Source organism: Dendroctonus ponderosae, unplaced genomic scaffold (assembly GCF_020466585.1).
Source record: "Dendroctonus ponderosae isolate FM_Combo_2020 unplaced genomic scaffold, Dpon_F_20191213v2 Dpon_F_20191213_1, whole genome shotgun sequence".
In the NCBI taxonomy this organism is placed as follows: Eukaryota; Metazoa; Arthropoda; class Insecta; order Coleoptera; family Curculionidae; genus Dendroctonus; species Dendroctonus ponderosae.
Window position 1 is genome coordinate 44505600 of NW_026017110.1, and position 18222 is coordinate 44523821.

General features: G+C 35.7%; 2 protein-coding genes across 3 annotated transcripts; one reads left to right on the forward strand and one right to left on the reverse strand.

Moving 5' to 3' along the window:
• Nucleotides 1–2601: 2601 nt before the first annotated feature.
• LOC109534421 (UDP-glycosyltransferase UGT4) lies at nt 2602–4727 on the forward strand. The gene is made up of 4 exons (XM_019900089.2): nt 2602–3473; nt 3530–3791; nt 3847–4030; nt 4085–4727. The coding sequence occupies exons 1-4, from the start codon at nt 2679–2681 to the stop codon at nt 4386–4388; spliced, it is 1545 nt and encodes a 514-aa protein (XP_019755648.1). The 5' UTR covers nt 2602–2678; the 3' UTR covers nt 4389–4727.
• Nucleotides 4728–5201: 474 nt separating this feature from the next.
• On the reverse strand, nt 5202–13333 carry LOC109534420 (UDP-glycosyltransferase UGT5). Of its 2 annotated transcripts, XM_019900087.2 has the most exons (5): nt 12859–13333; nt 12353–12807; nt 12074–12296; nt 6029–6248; nt 5202–5977 (listed from the first exon to the last, which is right to left on the reverse strand). In XM_019900087.2, exons 1-5 carry the CDS (start codon nt 13256–13258, stop codon nt 5680–5682), a joined length of 1596 nt encoding a protein of 531 aa, XP_019755646.1. In that variant the 5' UTR covers nt 13259–13333; the 3' UTR covers nt 5202–5679. The 2 variants fall into 2 exon arrangements, with proteins under 2 accessions (XP_019755646.1, XP_019755647.1); XM_019900088.2 differs by lacking the exons at nt 12074–12296; nt 12353–12807; nt 12859–13333 and adding exons at nt 6838–7060; nt 7118–8358.
• Between the last annotated feature and the right edge of the window lie 4889 nt (nt 13334–18222).

Genomic DNA, 18222 nt, shown 5'->3' on the forward strand with positions numbered 1-18222 from the left:
CCTACAAGGAATGTTTAACGAGAGTTTAACACGAGCTTAAGAGACACGCAAAGAAATTGAACATGGAGATCTCTAAAACAAATACCAAATGCATGATCATAGTTAGGGAACCTCTACGCTGTAAGCTAGTAATAGAAGATACCATCGTCGACCAAGCCATGTCGTTCGAGCACCTAGGATGCAAGATAACGAACACAGGAGCAAGAACAAAGCAGCCACAATATCGGGACATCTAAAACACATAATATGGAAAATAAATACCTCAGCACAGGATGTAAATCCAGAATCTACGAAACATGCGTGCGGCCTATTATGACATACGGGGCAGAGAGAAGAGCGGAAATATCAGTAACAAGGAGGATACAAAGAACAACGAAGATGAAAATTCTAAGAACAATAACGGGATACACATTGAACGAGAGACGGAGAAGCATGGACCCGAGAGAAAAGTGCCATCCTGACGACATAGTGAGATGGATAAGCAAGAGAAGAAGAGAATGGAACCTGCATGGCAACGGAATGGATAACGACAGGCTAGCCAAAATATTACGTAACAACAACCCACGCGGAGGGAGACCTATTGGATGTCCACCAAAGAGGTGGCGTGACAGTTGGCAATCAACTTCACAGAAAGTGCTGCAGAGAAATCGGAACTGAACAGGCAGTATGCCTTCTATACTATGATTATGATGATGATGATGATAAAAGAATATCTTATCTCTATTAATGTAGCAATTTCCAATATGTCACACTTTTTTGTGAATATTTGACAAAAAAATGTGGTGAACTTTTTCTTGTTCCTAAAATTGCAGTCACGGGCCTCGTGAAGATTTAAAACGCCTCTGGGTCAAATCTAAGGCCCGGTTTCACCATCTCCGATTAAACTGTTAATCATTGATTAAAACGATCAACACTTTGCGTTCTAGCGTCATTTTAACCACGATTATGGACACTTAATCAGTGGTTAACTGAATCGCCTAAAATGGCTGGTTATTGATGATAATCCCGATTAGTGTAGTATTATGACCTCAAACAATTTTAAGTAACCATATGTTGGATTTGTTTTATGACGATGTTTTATCACCGTCGGATGAGAATAATGACATTCAGGTTGTTAGATGACCCCGAATATTTAATCCGCGAGTCAATTATTTTGAAATCATAAACACCTTGAGTTTTTTACGCTTATCGAAAAACACTGTCCAAACATTACTGATGGAAACAGAAATACACCTGCAACATACTACAGAAAGTTATGATAAATGAATAATAGTAAAATTACCACATGTTCATTAAATGGATTTTTTAGAAACAGCACTACTCAACCCTCGACACAACTTGTGTTGAGGTATTATGCAACTGGTTAGCATCTTATTGCTGCTGAAGACTTTTTTGGAGTAAGCAAAACTAGTCCACATCGAATCGTACATCGAGTTACTGCTGCAATAGCCACATTAGCTCGACGTGACATTAAACTTCCATCTACAAAAAGGGAAATAAGTGCAGCACAAGTAATTTTTTATGCATTAGCTCGTTTTTCCAAACTTATTTCAGTGTTGGATTGTACTCATATTAAAGTGCAATCCTTTGGGGGAGACAACGCAGAAGTATTTCGTAATAGAAAAGGATATTTCTCTGACAATGTTTAAGCGACATGTGATTACTATTTTGAGGGAAAATGATTTAAGTTGATCAGTCAGTTGTTTGAACCAATCAGAACCGTGGATTACGCGATGAGACTGATGCTTATCTAACCGGAGTTAAAATGTTTGTTGTGGAACGCATAACACTTTAATCACGATTAAAGTGGTGATTAAAAAGTGATTGTTATTAGTTAACCAAGAATTTAATCACTCTTGGTGGAACCGGGCCTAAGCGTAGTTCAGTGCGACGCGATGAGTCCCAATTCTTTGGCGCACAGAGCGGCAAGAACTCAAAAGCCCAACTCAACACAGTGTTACCCATGCCTAACTTGAACTATTTCTACTTATTGAAACCGTCTATCTACAAGCAACTTACTACTCGGACTTAGATATAATTCAAATTTGTCAGTATGAGAAGGTCGGTTAATCTATTCGATGAGCATGACCATCAATATCTTTTCTGGACTCTAATTGAGGAGCCTTTCAAAACTGAGACATCAAGATTCCTACTATTCAATCATGTGCAATGTCCACAGCCCAGTTGTGTAGATTTTTAAATTAATGCTTTCGATGTTATTTTATGATTTGTTTACTTAATACGTTGCCATTTTTTATCTATAAAAACTAACACCTGCTCTCAACTAACTGTTCAATGATACTTAAAATTAATTTTTAATATTCTCTCACAACATCATTATTCATCACTGCTTGTTAATAGCCCAGGATTGAAATTAAGCCGTCACTTGTAGACAGTTTTCACCTTAAAATCCTCAAATCATTTCGGATTAGTCAAAATCACACCTTCTAAAGGCTGTGGCAATTTTTACTACCATGTCTTTTAATTATATAAGCTGCTTTAATCACTATGGGGAAACTATCGCAAGCACCCCTACTACTAAAGAAAATATGTATCTACTTAATAATCAATAACACTTAAATTTAATTTTCGTCATTGGAAGATTTGAATAAAATCGATAACGTAACAATAGATGAGTAGACAAGCGAATCGTAGACCTCGGAGTGATACCAGTGAAAATGTGGTTATCAAGTGTATTTCTTTTCGGCGTTTTGTGCACTGCAACACATGCAGCTAAAATTCTTGGAGTATTCATGATGCCAAGCTACAGTCATCAGATCACATTCCAGCCAATATGGAAGGAATTGTCGCTAAGAGGGCACGAAGTAACTGTTTACACCCCATCGCCTCTAAACGATCCCAGTCTCACCAATCTCACTGAGTACGATCTAAGCTTTAGCTATAAGATAATGGAAACGTTGGGGAAGGCAGGTTTTGATGTTTCCAAGTTATTCGACTTGTTCACCCAAGTTAGTGAAGCGCAGCTAAAGCATCCGTACATGCAAGACCTTATCCACAACGCGAATAATAACACATTTGATATCCTTTTGGTGGAATTCCTATGGTTGCCGTACTTTGCCTTCAAAGACATTTATAATGTCCCTTTTGTGGGAATAACATCACTGCCATTAACACTCATGGCATCTGAGTCGCTTGGTATGTGGAAACATCCCATTCTGGAACCGGAGTTCCTACTGGGATTTTCACAAGCAGAAACGTTTAAACAACGTGTAACAAGTTGGGCTTTCAATATCGCATACCGATTAATCGGCCAGTTGAAAATGACGCCAACCTTCGAGGCCCAATTGAAAAAGTACTTCAAAACAGTGTCAAAATCCGCAAGAGATTTAGCAAAAGAAGTTGATTTGGTTCTTGGTAATTACAACTCCGTTCTGCAAAACGTCAAGCCCATGGTTCCGAAGTTTGTCCCCCTTGGTGGAATACATTTGCATCCCCAACAGCCCCTGCCACTGGTAAAAGAAATGCTAGCATTTTTTATGCGGCAATATTTTAGCATACAATCTTTTAGGATCTGGAAGAATTCCTAGCCAATCTTCAAAACGATGTGATATACTTTAGCTTAGGAACGAATGTGAATCCAACAAGTATTTCCAAAATGCAATTGGCTAAAATCTACAAAGTCCTAGGAGAGCTTCCATACACCGTACTTTTTAAACATCAGCTGGAGAACCTGCCAGAGGATTTACCAAAGAACTTTTACGTTAAGGAGTGGTTCCCTCAGCAAGACGTTTTAGGGCATCCAAAGGTCAAGCTATTCGTTACACAAGGAGGTAGCAGAAATGACACCAAGGAATAGTTTTCTAGATAAACAAAGGTCTGCTTTAGGAATACAGTCTCTGGACGAAGCTATATCCAGAAAAGTCCCAATGGTGATAATTCCATTTTTGGGGGACCAGCAATCCAACGCAGCGAGATGCGCTAAATTGGGAATTGCCGAAGTAATAAATTTCCAAAAATACACAGAAGAAGAGTTTAAGGAAAAGGTCAACTTGGTGTTGAGCGACATAACGTAAGCAAACAAGAAATAATCCATTAACCCTGGTTCGTATAATTTTGCTTTCAGTTATCAACAGAACATAGAAAAGCAGAACTTTATATTCGAAGATCAACCGATCAGTTCCTTGGATAAGGCGATATTTTGGATCGAGTACGTCCTCCGTCATAATGGAACATCCCATTTAAATTATGCAGGAGTGGACGTGCCATTTTATCAATTCTACCATTTAGATATATTCGGTTTTCTTGCTGCGGTTATTTGGGTTTTTATTTTCGTTGCGAGAAAAATATTTATTGTAGCTGCTCTTAGTATCAAGGCGCCGAAGAAGCTGGTTTTAAAACGAAACGAAAAAAGGACCAAATTTTTATAAAGTCTTCAACTGGGTCATGGTAAAACATTGTCTGAAATAAAAAGTCTAGTGTTGTAGGCTTGTGATCTGATTTGCGAATATATTTTTTAATCTTTAGTCATGGATTGGGAAACATGCTCAGTGCTTCATTTCATTTGTTTGTAGCCCAATTATTCGTCCAACACAAATTTAGTTTTTTATTAAAGAACTTGTAATAAAATTACAATTTGTTGATAAATTTGCACAATGTAATTTAAAATTGCACTACTGAAAAATTATTAAATTTTTTGGGTATACCAAATGAGCCTACCTGAATTTAACCTGGAAGTTAAATGTAATAATAAAGCACTTGAAATGAGATTTAAGTGTTGTTTGAAAATCATATCATGGAAGAAACATTGACCTCTCAGTTTATCTATTGGATACTTTGAACACCTGTTCAGTACTTAACTAATATCTGCTTGTGACGAAAACAAAAGTGATGCACTCTGAGTTTAATTCAATCAATTAAAGGGGAGTCTCTACTCCATTACTTATGCTGAAAGTCAAAATTATCAATTATCAACAGCTGCAGCGTTCATTTACGTTTACTTACACATTGTTCTCATCATAAATTAGGAAAATTTGCTCAATTTTTATTGAAGTTTGTTTGCAGATTAATAATCAATTTTCTGTGGTTCTTGGCTTTATTTGAAAAAATAAAAATGTGTTCCGTTCGCTGTTAGAAATATTTGGTTTCATTTATATGTAGGTAGGAAAATCAAATAAAATGAAAAATAATCTACTAATCTTGAACAACCGACACTTAAGGTTATAAAAATAACAGGCGATATCTGAGTAGTCAAATCAATTCAAATATATTCCAATATTACATAAAGTAAACTAGACATAATAGAAAACCTCAATTTAGCAAATCACAGTTATTTAAATTGCACTTGACTTAACACCTGTATCTGCAATTAATTCCGATCTAATTCTTAATCGTCATAAAAAAGTCCACAGCAACAATACCGACTTCCCATACCTATAATCGACTTCCTGCCATTACAAATACGACCCCCTGCCATATTTTTGCCCCAAGCATAAAATATATAAATACGCATAGATACAGAAAAGTAGTGTTCCCGTATTTTAGGGAAGGTGTTCCATTGGTAACTCCACTATGTTAAATAAATTACTTTTGATAGCTTCAAACATATCTGAAAAATTTCCTGTTAATGACAACAAAAAGACCGAGTTAGGTCCTGGTAACAAATTATATATACGAATAGTTCCTTCTTCGATTTGCAATGTCCTTCAGCTGTCCTATTTCTTACTGCTTCTTTTTTTTCATGGATTTTTCTTTCGGTTTTCTTATATAGCTTATTAATCTAAACACCAACTTTAATGTGAACCGTACGCTCAGTAGAAATATGAGAAGAACTGTAAATATAAATCCGAAAACATCTAGCAGAAAATATTGCCACCAAGGCAAGTCGACAGCAATGCTTCGCAAATGCTTTGCTCCTTTATGACGAATGACATATTCTATCCACCAGATAGCTTTGTCCAAACCGTCCTGGGGTTGATCTTTCATAAGCTCATCAAGTTTTTTCGCATTTTCAGCATACCTGCAACATCGTCTAATAATAACTGCCCATTTTCGAGCTTCTAGGCTTTACCTGGGGTTATTTACAATTTCTAAAATATAACTTCTTAAAGTTTCTATTGTGATGTCTTCCATGTCTAGTAATTTTCCCATTCCGTACATAGCGCAAGTGTCTACATTGGTGGTTTGATCAGAATGAAACGGAATACCAATTATAGGTTTATGAGCTGCAATTGCCTCTTCAGTTGACTGTAAACCTCCTTGAGTAATGAAAAGCTTCACATTTGGATGTTCTGAAAATCGATAAATGGGCAGAGTTACTGAAAGAAGAATGAACATCGAAAAGTTGTAGGTGTCGCGCTGTTGGAATATATTTTTAATGGGAAACAAAGATGTAAGTTGTAGGTAAAGGCAAAGATGTGCTGCCTTTATTAAGAAAATGTTCTCAGAAACAATGTTATGCATCTTGATTGCACTTAAAATGTTGCATGTACGGTATATAAGGGAATCCCGCGCAAGTAGTAAAGCAGAGCCTCTGAACTTCGACTCTACTGATACTTACATGCAGGGAAATTTTATATTGCAAATGCATAACTAGTGCAAAATACCAACTTTTAAATCCATTGAAGCATTTCAAATTGAACAAACAAATGTTCGCATCAATACCTACTGTAAAGCACAACCTTTTCAATTCATTGCTTGCTTCTCTCCAATTGGAGGCCGTCGCATTTGTAGTGGAGTAGACCCTTTTAGCAAGATTTGAAAGCTTTTATCAGTTTGTCGAATTGAAAAAATTTCCGTTAAGTTAATGCATGTTCTGTCGTAAAAACTTTACTTGATAGTCACGTACCAAGACCAGTTTTAAACACATATTCGTAATACCTAAAAGAGCGGTTTGCGGGATCCAGTTGCTGATATATACATTTGTAGGCTGGTTGATCATTGAGCTATTTTCCCATTTCCAAACAAACGAGTACGGAAGACTTTTGAATACATTTTGGATTGTTTCGATTGTTTTGGGAGGAAGAAAGACTGATTGCACCAGACTTCCCAGGCTAAAGTATATTACACCTTTTGACGATTTTTCTATGAATACTTTCAACTCCTTAAATTATTAAGATGTTTGATTAACTTTGCTCACAAAGCACGATAATTGGCTTACTGAATCCAAAGACGTTGCAGGCGATAAAACTGATATTCCCCCCAAGTCGATGGTGTTTGGATTCAGTGGCACTACCCGATGGAAAACTGGATTTCTATTCATTAGAAGCAAACTGAGGCTTTTTGCTATATCACCAATGTATGGCAGCTCGCTACTTAGATGTTTTTTTACGTTCTCATCCTCTCTGGGCAAAACTACCACCCAATAATAAAGTCTAACATAGAAAGCATATAATACAGACAATAATCGCTCCTTAATGGAAAGGTCCCGTTTCAAAGGTAGATTCATTTCGGGTGCTACGAGGGGATGTGACGGGTTCCCTAAACTATCCAGGGCCACTAAAGGTGCACCAAGGGAGGTTATTCCTATAATTGGAGCCTTATAGTATGCACCGATCGATGCCAAAGTGGGAAATATCCATTCCACTATAACCGCATCAAAACGATCATTTTCTCGTAACAGTCTTCTAGTCTCTTGATGATTTATGGTCTTATTATAAAGTCGAGAAAACATTTTTGTTGCGACTACATCTTTGACAAAGGATGAAAAAAATGTGGGCCTATGAAGGAAGTATTGAATATCGTCATTTTTCATAGCTTTGAGATCTTCGTAGAAATCACTCAGGTCATATTCAGTTAAATTGTTTAAAGTTGGATCATTCAAAGGATTTGGTGTGAGAACATGCACATCGTGTCCTCTTTGAGATAAAGCTCTCCACACCACCTGAAACGGTTTTTGGTGACTGCGGGCGGGCGTACAAGATAAAAACAGAATTTTTGCTGCGTCCATTGCAACCACTACATTCACTATTATCACTAATTGCAGCCATACTTTACCGGTTAAATGCATTCTAAACCGACTGTATTATCCGGAATACTACTAATAATCGAACAATGTTGAACATTTTATCAGATTGAAGTGGCAATTTAGCATTGGGGCTATTTGTAAGATGTGATAATAATTATCAGTTAATTTAAATCATTTTGTTTTTAGTTTCGCCAATACTGAAGTGCGTTCAGTAAATAATTCCCTTAGCTGCATATTGAATCTCAGAATCATCCAGCACGCTTGATCAATATTCGTTTAATAATTTATTCCAAACATGAATAAAAATGCTTTTTTATTGCTTTTGGACACACCAGATTGTAAAGTTCGCCTTATACACTGAAAAACATCAAATGACCAAATAGTTTTCTATTACCAATAAAATGTGAAAACAAAATACCTACATCAATGACTATTACATTCATCAAAATATATTGTTCGAATTTGCAATGTCCACTGAAATATTGAACAAAGGTCAGTTTATTGGTGCTTTATTAATTGAAAAGACAAAAACTGGTTTAACAAAAATCCCATTCAATGCTTTAAAAATATAAATCATTTCATGTTCTCCATCCGAACCTCATTGAAATATGATTACCTACTTTTTTGCGAATATAGATTAGAATGAATCACGGAAAGTAATATAATATATTGCTGGGATACAAAGGGCGCACCCAACACAATAATGCTTTTGGCAAAGGGCATTTTACAACTTCATTCTGTATTCAGCTTAATGAAACACAAATTATTAATTTATTTTCAGAGCCATTTCAATTACCTGTTGGTCGCCGTAACTCATCAAAAATTCTGATAAATTTTGCCTGGCTTGGGAATTCGGATGGCACATTTCAATAGAGCTTAGTTGATCGCTAAATATTTTTGATAAAATTAATTCAAGTACCCCTAGATTTAGCTTTAGGTCGCTATTGCAAGTCAATTTAATATACCTACAGGGCTTCTCACTGTTGACGGTATTTTAGAGAGAAAATTGAGCATTGGATTATTTTCTAGTTTCTCGTGAATGTACCCATGAAAGAGGAATACTGTATACAGAGTTTTTTTCGATGACTACTACAGAGATCTTCGGAACTAAAGCAGTTACGAAGAAGGTCAAATGGACAAAGAATTGTAGTTTTGAATGCTCTACTCGAAACCAATTTTATTCATCTCAAATTTAACAGCTGTCAAGAGATATTTAGGAAAAACTTATTGCTGGTAAATTTTTAAATTACTTTCAGTTCCGTTGATATTAATTTGACAGAAAAACATTTAATAGGAACCTTGCATGAAATTGAATTCCAAACATAATGTCGTAAAAGATTTCTCAAAAATAACTGTAATTTTTGACATATGGCACAAGTTTGAGTTTTTTAAATGGCAACCATACTTGATTATCGATTTACCGAATAGAGCATTTTATTGTGATTTATGTGATTTATCACATCGTTAGGTCTTTTCGAAAATAAAGTGTCTGCCAACAATTTACACTTTTTCAATTTAGTTGATCGAAGTTAGCCATGGAAAATAGTATAAGACATACACCACTGTTTCCATAGTAACCAATTTTTTGTTCATTTGACCTTCTTCGTAGCTGCTCTAGTTCCGAAGATCCCTGTACTAGTCATCCAAAAAAACTCACTATGTATAGAGTGTCCCACCGGGAACCGTCGCTATCGATATCAGGTAAACTGTAGTTAGGAGAAATTTCAAAATTGCAGAGTCTGCCGAATTCATTGGGGGCAAACGGTCTAAAATATTTTCAAGATTATCACGCTTCCGGTTATGCCGCAAGTAGGTATCAACTTGCTTATTTTAAATGGAACACCCTATATATTATTACATTTTTAAATTCTACTCCTACTTCTAAATATATTTCATGTATAATATCTGACACCTAAGTCTAACCGTTTCTTGATATACTTATAATATATATGTATATTGATATATATGTTAGATTTTAAAAAATAATACAATTGGCCAAGAACAAGTGGATCTATTGGTCTGTCACATACAGAGAGATAAATAATAATAAGCATAACGCTCATTAGGTAAACAAGCGGATATCTCAAACGGTTCTTTGTATCGAAGCCATAATTTGCCTCCCCTGACCTGGGTATTCTCTACTACAACAATATTTCCAATGTAGTAGGGTTTACCGATCATACGCTTTTCATTAAATCTTTTTCTCGCAACCTCGGTTGAGGCGCATTTCTTCGATCGGATCTCTGTTTTATCGATGGGAGGTGATTCTTTTGGGAGCTTGTCTCACAAAGTGGTTTCTTCCAATAATTGTCGTATTTTTAATTCAGTCTGCTCGTCCACTCCTGACATTGAAAGCAATGATGTTGAGGGCTATTTTACATCACATAATCGTACGGCTAGAGTGTGCTGCAACTCCAGACCAGTTTTAGTTTTTAGCAATTGCAGTCCAGGTTGGTTGATAACATCCCATCCAATAATTGCATCCAGTTGCGGCAGTGTACCATTTGGAACAATCAGGAACTTTACTTCAATTTTCACTTGTGAAAAACAAATAATCATGACACATGATCCTAGGACTTCGGTTTTTGTTGACCCAATTCCTGTCATGTAAGAGCGACGCATCAGCTCCGGTATCGAGAAGGTAGCGGATATGGATTTTATTTTCAGCTAAGACCGTTGCAATAGATACCTGTTCTTTTCTTCACTCTTTTGGAATAGACAACATTACACAAACTTACACTTATTTTTAACACTGAATAAGACAAAAATATCAAAAATGGGGGTTTCCTTTATAAAAAATTGATTTTGAGAACTCAACTGTATTCTCAACTGTATTTTGAAACTTATTTTTTAACACTGTGTATTAATAGTTTTCAAACTGTCGAAATTCCATTAAAGTAAGTTCTTTTGAATAATAAATACGACTCAAATTTAGTAGCACATATTCCTTTAATGGCAAAAGGAAGAATTATTCGAGTGGCTGCAACTATCATTTTTCATATAAAATTTCAAATATATATAAAATTTGCAGTAGAATTTAACAATGTAATAATATATAGGGTGTTCCATTTAAAATAAGCAAGTTGATACCTACTTCCGGTATAACTGGAAGTGCGGCCACCTTAAAAAAAATTATGTCGCTTTCCCCCAGTGACTTCGGAACATTGTGCAATTTTCAAATTTCTCCTACTTACAGTTAGCCAGATATCGATCGCAGCAGATTCCGGTGGGACACCCTGTATAGCAACATATCGCAGTTGCTTTTAATTTTCTTCCAAGAATTACTTTTTCAATTTATCGCAATTACTTGTAGAGGAATTAATAGAATATTGCTTTATCAACACCCAATCAGCCAATCAGGGGAAAATGTTGCAATTCCGGAAGTAGACACTTTTCATGAAAGAGTTATTTTGCCGGGTCCCGCAAATTGGTGAAAGGGCTGCTATTGAGGTTCATAAAGAAAAAATTTCGATTTTTTAAACTAAAATAGTAGCTTGAGATTCTTTGCCAGTTTGAACTAACCTTTGTTTTTATGAAAAGCGTTGTTTTATTAAGTTGAGCAAGTCTTTTTCTTCAAAGTATTATTGTGTAGGTTGCATTGTTCCATTCCTTGTAATTTTCTATATTACATTCCGTTCTTTTTTCAAACGTTATATCAGAAAATACCAAGTTGGAATTTGCAGCCAATATTTAATAATTTCGTTGTGCAAATAAATGATTTTTCATGCGTCGGCAACGAAATACAAGCAAATTTCAAAATCATGTAAAAGCGACATTTTGCCTCATAGACTACCTCCAAAAGGCAACATTTGAAATTATGTAGATATTTTCTGTAGATCTGGTAAATTCTTCCCCGTGTAACTTTATACAGCAAGTAATTACTACCGAAAGCATTGTTGTCTCGATTTTTAGCTGAGTAATTATCTGATGGATAAAGTTACCCAACAAATAATTAACTTGGCTAAATGAGATTCAGTTTCCAGAAGTATAGGAAATAATTTAAAAGTGAAATAAACCTTTAAAGAAAGATATGTTTAGTCGCTCATGTGTGCTTCCAGTTTCGTAATTGTTTATAAAAGGTATTAATTTTCATCACTAACAATACATAGACCAGTACAGTGTTTTACAAAAATTCCAAAAACTACTTACGCAGTACCAGAACCTGAGGCACAAACTTTGCAATCAACACATTGTCGGGTTTGTTGTGCATGCTGGAATTTTCCCATTTCCATAGAACTTGAAACGGCAGCTTCCTGAATGCTGCCTGAAACGTTCCTAAATATCTAGGAGGCATAGAAGTGCCCTCCATGCTCACACCAAGACTGAAATATACCACTCCCTCATTGGAGTTATCCAGAAATTGCTTCAAGTCCTTAAACGACACTGCATCAAAAGTTATATATTATTGTAACTCAATATCAGCCCTACTGGATCAAATGTGATGTTGGACCACTTATACTGAATGCTTCCCAGTTCAATTACATTAGGCCCATTGGGAATTGGTCTATGAAATGCGGGGTTTCTGTTCAAAATCAGCAAGCTGATGTTCTTTTCCAAATCACCCAAATATGGTACTTTGGATCCATAATATCTTCGAATCCGAGCGTCCTCCATTGGAACCAGAAAATATTTGTGTTGTAATCGAGCAAAAATCGTCCAGAACGTGGACCAAACTCGCTGGAAAAATGTGATTGACATCCTGGGAATTGGTAAATCTTGCTCTGGTGCGGTAATGGGATGACTGGGATTTCCAACGGAATCTAGCATTTGGATTGGAAGACTGTTTGACCCGAGGCCGACCACAGGGCAATTGAATAAATGGCCATAAATTGCTAGTGCAGGATGAAACCACTCAAACAAGCAAATATCGAAGTTATTGTGTTCTAAAATGGGAACGAATGTACGGACAACATTCAAACATTAAATCCCATTACCTTTGACAAGTCTTTTTACTTCTGCATGTTGGTACAGAAACTCCATTCCGTCTCCACCAACGTATTGAATTACAATCTGGCGCGCAATTAATCCTAGAAATGTGGGCTTTTTGAAGACGGTCTCTTTCCATTCGGGTTTAATTTGCGAGCGCTGAAACTCGTAAACCGAACTAATGTCGTATTCGGTTAAATTTACCATGGATTTATTGAAGGCAGGGTTAGGGGTCACAACAAACACTTTATGCCCTCTGAATGACATCTCCTTCCATACGGCGGTATACATTTTTTGATGACTATGAGCTGGAACTGGACAGAAGAACAATACTTTGGCTCCATTAACGCTTTTTATAACCAAGAGCAACAAACAAGCACTTAATTGCATTATTAAATGAAGATTCATGACTTGGCTCTGAATCTCAACTCAAAGACATTCACTTGGTTTAGTCACTAACTGTTAAAAAGGAAGAAATGAGGTTGCATAGTCGTTTATTAAATATTTAAACAACGGTTTTGTTTGGCTCTAATAACGGCTTCAGATAATTTTCAATGTTATTGTCATATGTGCTGTTTCATCATCATTTCACTAAGCCGATAAGAAACCAATGTTATGTGGAGGCTAATATAACTAAATAAATATTTTATATCACGAGAGGCAATATTGAAATTCGCTCTGAAGAGTTGTGTCTTGGCTTGAATAGCAATAGGGATCTTTCATAAATTCACACAAAGTTTTGTACCCTCTAAACTTATTTCCACTGATAAGTGATTTGATTGATAGGTGATTTTAATCATATGATTAATATGTTGTTTATAAATACACATTTTTCATAAAAATCGTTTTCTGCCAAGAAAATGTTAGTGCGTAACATGCAATTGTTATCGTCGTATTTTGGAAGGTTGAGCACCTGTTTATATCATTAATCTGATACGGAATTTTAAATCTAACAATGGTGAAAAAATCCTCGAACACTTATCTAGTAACCTTCCTGTTTGCTCGTCATGACTATGTGATTGACGTTTATTTTCATTGAAATTGCGTTTATCGCATACTTCATACAACTGTAGGACTTATGGAACTTTTTTTAAATTTGATTTAAGTAATTATCTAAGTATAATTAAAAGTACTCACTAATTGAGCACAGTGGTTTCTTCTAACCTTCAAGAAGATCTCGTATCTTTTCTCTAATCGGAAAGATACCGCTTGGTGACAGATTCTTGTCTATTTTACCGGAAAATAGTTCAGTGATTTTCCAAGTGATCCGATCAAGTCATTTACTCTGATCAAAAATACAAGAAAAGGGATAAACTAGGAAAAGTTGCGATTTAGTGATTTGCAAAAGAAGATACAATAAGAATTATTTCTATACTTTCGACAGGATTTATAGAACGTGCGCTCGATCTAATGGCAGTATGGAAAACAGATGGACACGTTTTGTTGCATGATTATGAAAATCCGGGGAAATATGAGTAATATAACCAGCTGCTTCAACTTCTTTACAAACCGCCAGTTTCCAAATTTTAACTTTTGTAAATGTTCCGACATTTACAGAGGAACTAAGTCGCCTTCATTTCTATTCCAAAACCCAAATATTTAACTAAGCCTTCAACTGCCCGGATTAGACTCAGCCGAAACAAAATTCAATACAAAAGTGGCCCATATTTTTGTCTCGTTGCAGATCCTATTTCTAGCTTAAATGCGTTTCCTTTCTAGCTGAGTCGTGAGATTATATGGAAATAGCTATCATGCTTTTAGTTTCCTAAGCACCTGTTACTATGGTAAACTAGTCGTTAACTTTTTTGGCACAATATATCTAAGCCCAGTGTAAAATTCCCACTCGGGATAAAATAATGCGTTTTATGGGCTCCGGATAAAATATCTTGGGTAAGGGAGCTAAGGTGATATTTGCATGATAATTGTCATTCAATCAGCTGTTATTCTTAGGATTTCCTGAGACACTCAATAAAATACTATGCAAAAATAAACCGCAAGGGATTTTCGGATATAAAATAATTACACTTTCTAACGCTCAACTCAACTAAAAAAACGAGCAAACCTGAAACTTCTTGAAATCAAGACTTTTGTGAGAAAACTGCCAACATCCTCAATCCTTATAATGATTCCTTATCGATGGATCACTTTCTAAAAAGGTCATTTAGTTTTCTCTGGAATGAGGTAAAAATGAGCGGTTGTGCTCATTTTGCTTCCGAGAAATGAGCAAAAACGGGACGGCAAACATAACATTTTGGCATAATCTTGCACCTAAATGTATGATATTCAATATAATTCATTATTCTTATTTTATAGACAAAAGACTGAATTTCTACTACAAGAGCCCCACTGAATTGAAAGCTAGATTCGTCCCTGATTTACCAACCTTTAATATATTGTCTGTGAAATTAATTGTGTAAGTCATTATTGTAGACAAATCGTTATTTATTAGTCGATATTCAAAATCATTTCAGACATTACTGGGTTAGTTGGCCTCAAATAAGTTTCCACTCCAACCAAGCCATTTCCATGCACAACAGAAACTGAAAAAAATATCAAAGATTAGTATATTATTGAAGGAATATTAATTTTCGTAAATTTAGCAATTTACAGATTGGGATCAATATGGCAAGCTCACGCGATCCGGACATTTCGAAATAATTTAGAAGCAGATCGAATTTGATTCACAGCAGTTCAAATTGCCATTAAACACAGAATATTCAACTGAAATCAAATACGAACTTATTATAATAATAATCGCTATTTAAATGAAAGTGGAAAAAGTAATTCGAAATAGAACATTCAGAAAAGAGAGAGAAGGCAGATAAAACAAGTTATAACGGGTATTCCAATTCGAGGTTGTAAAAGTCAAACCTTGCTATTTGATATCTGTCAAAGGTAAACGTCATCTGAAGAGTTTTTGTTTTAGTTGAAGGTTTGCCATTTTAGAATATGGATCGTTTACCTGTCAAAGAACGAGTAAAAATCAAATGTTACTATAAATTGTGATTCTGCTGTATTAACGTTTAGAGCGTTACGAGCAGATTACGGTCTACATAATCGATCCACAAAGCAAACAATTTCGAATACAGTGGAAAAATTTGAAGAGACTGGATCGGTTACTGATATTGTAAGGCTTGTGCATCATCACCGCATTGTACGAATCAAGATTTCAATCTCCATCCGTACAAAGTCCAACTGACTCAAGAACTTCAGAAGCCTCACAACCATGGGCAATGCAGAACATACTCAAATTGGGTGATTGAACAACAAGCCGTTGATAATGATTGTCTGAACCAAATTTTCTCCAGAGTAGAGGCTCATTTTTCGCTCGGTGGTTACGTGAATAAACAGAACAGTCGTGGTGTTATTGGCACGTATTTTTTTAAAACGATCAAGGACACGATCGATGGGGCAACAAGTCATACAACACTGGCATTTAGAGCCCTATTGCCAGATAAATTTCCAAGACCCATAATTTGTGAATGTGAATTGACCCGCAAGATCCTGCGACTTAACACCGTTAGACTTCTTTTTGTAGGGCTATGCGAAAGATCGTGTTTACGCCAACAATCCTCAAACTCTTGGGCAACTGAAAGCCAATATCCGTGAAGTTATGACCGAGATATTACCGGTAATGTGCCGAAGTTATTCAAAATTACGTCAAGAGGGTTGAGGCCTATAAGAGATCCCGTGGATGACATTTAAATAATATTTGTTTTTAACGTATAATGGCAAGGTTTAATCTTTATGCTGAATTAAAATTTTCGTCTCTATCTGAATATTTTGTGTGATTTTTTTACTTTACTTTCTCAAGCTTAAAATGTACCCCTGCACAACACCTGTATTTTGTATTCCGATCACTCGACATTTCTATTCAAACAGCTAAAAAATACCAGTATGTGCAAAAGAACAAATTGCATGCTCTGTTTAGAAAGAGTTTAAAAATGAAATTCAAAAGGTGAGATTTTCTGAAGCTTTTAAAAGAGAAATGTTATAATAACCACGCCAGGTTTAGCAAGTAACATGACTCAAATTTTCAAAAAAAAAGTAGCATTGACATTTGAAAGCATTGTTCAACCATCAGCGAAGCAAACTTTTCATATGCATTCAACACCAACTTTCTTACATGGAAATAAAAATTAATTTAAAGATTTAAAGTCTAATTTCGTGTAAGGACTGTCAACCAATTAACTCTCTGAATATGCTTATTGATCCATAGCATTCAATCCATTCACCTAAGTGATAAAAGACACAAGTTTTTTTGAATAAAAGAACACTCTCTATCAATAAAAGCATTCAATCCATTCACTTAGCACACACATTTTTTTGGATAACAGAACACTCTCTATCAATAAAAGCACCTTTTCGTATGTGTGGTCAACATACGAACTGCTGCAAAATTACTCAATACGGCAATGTGGTTTACTATATCGAGCAGAGTTAACCTGGATGAAGTAATTAAGCAAAGGGTTCAAATTACCTTGGTATTATTAACTTCCAACCCCGTATGGCCCTTAGGGAGGCTAAGCACGACCTCTCTTATTTAATATTTTTATGATGTCTGCCGGAATCATGCGGCTTATCCCAGAAATTATTACGATACGGCCTTTTGTTGCCTTTTTATGTTGAGCTTAATTTGATATTTCGAACCTAATCGGGGTTCATATAGACTTTGATTAATATAAAACGCATTTGGAATAACAATTCACACGTTTTTGCGGCAAATGTGTAAATAATTCTTCTTCACTTCAATGGTCTCAGTCTCACTAACATAAGACATATTTTTTTCTTGGTTACTCTTTCAAGGGCGAATTCAGCTTCCAAGTCCGGGAGAATAGCGGTCATGTAGTAGTAATTGTAATCAAATAACAATTTATTTATTTTTATATATTCCACCGCTCTTAATGAGGCGTTCAGATTGATGTGGATTTTCAATTCTTCTTCTTTGGATCACTTTTGCACGACACATTCAGCTGTTTCTGAAAAATTGACGTTATGACTCACTTTCATAAAAATTGGGGGAAATGCTAAGTCGAGAGCTCTTGTGAAAAGCAAGTTTCTTATTTCGTCGTAGCATTGAATGTGGCTTTACACAACGTATCCAGGTGAAAAGACTTAAAGTTTCATACAAATCGAGCAAAAGTCCGGCAGCGTTTAATTTGGCATAAAAAAATCTATTTCGCTCCATGATTGAAGATGTTCACATTAGACTGGGAAACCTGTTTTGTTCACTTGCGCGAAAATATTTGCGAGCGAACAGGAGCTTTTTAAAAAACAGTGAACAATAAAAAAACGGAAATCGAACTGCAAATTATTCATCCAAAACGGACGAAATCGTCACGTTAATTCAGAAGTTCGCTGCTTTCGGAAAT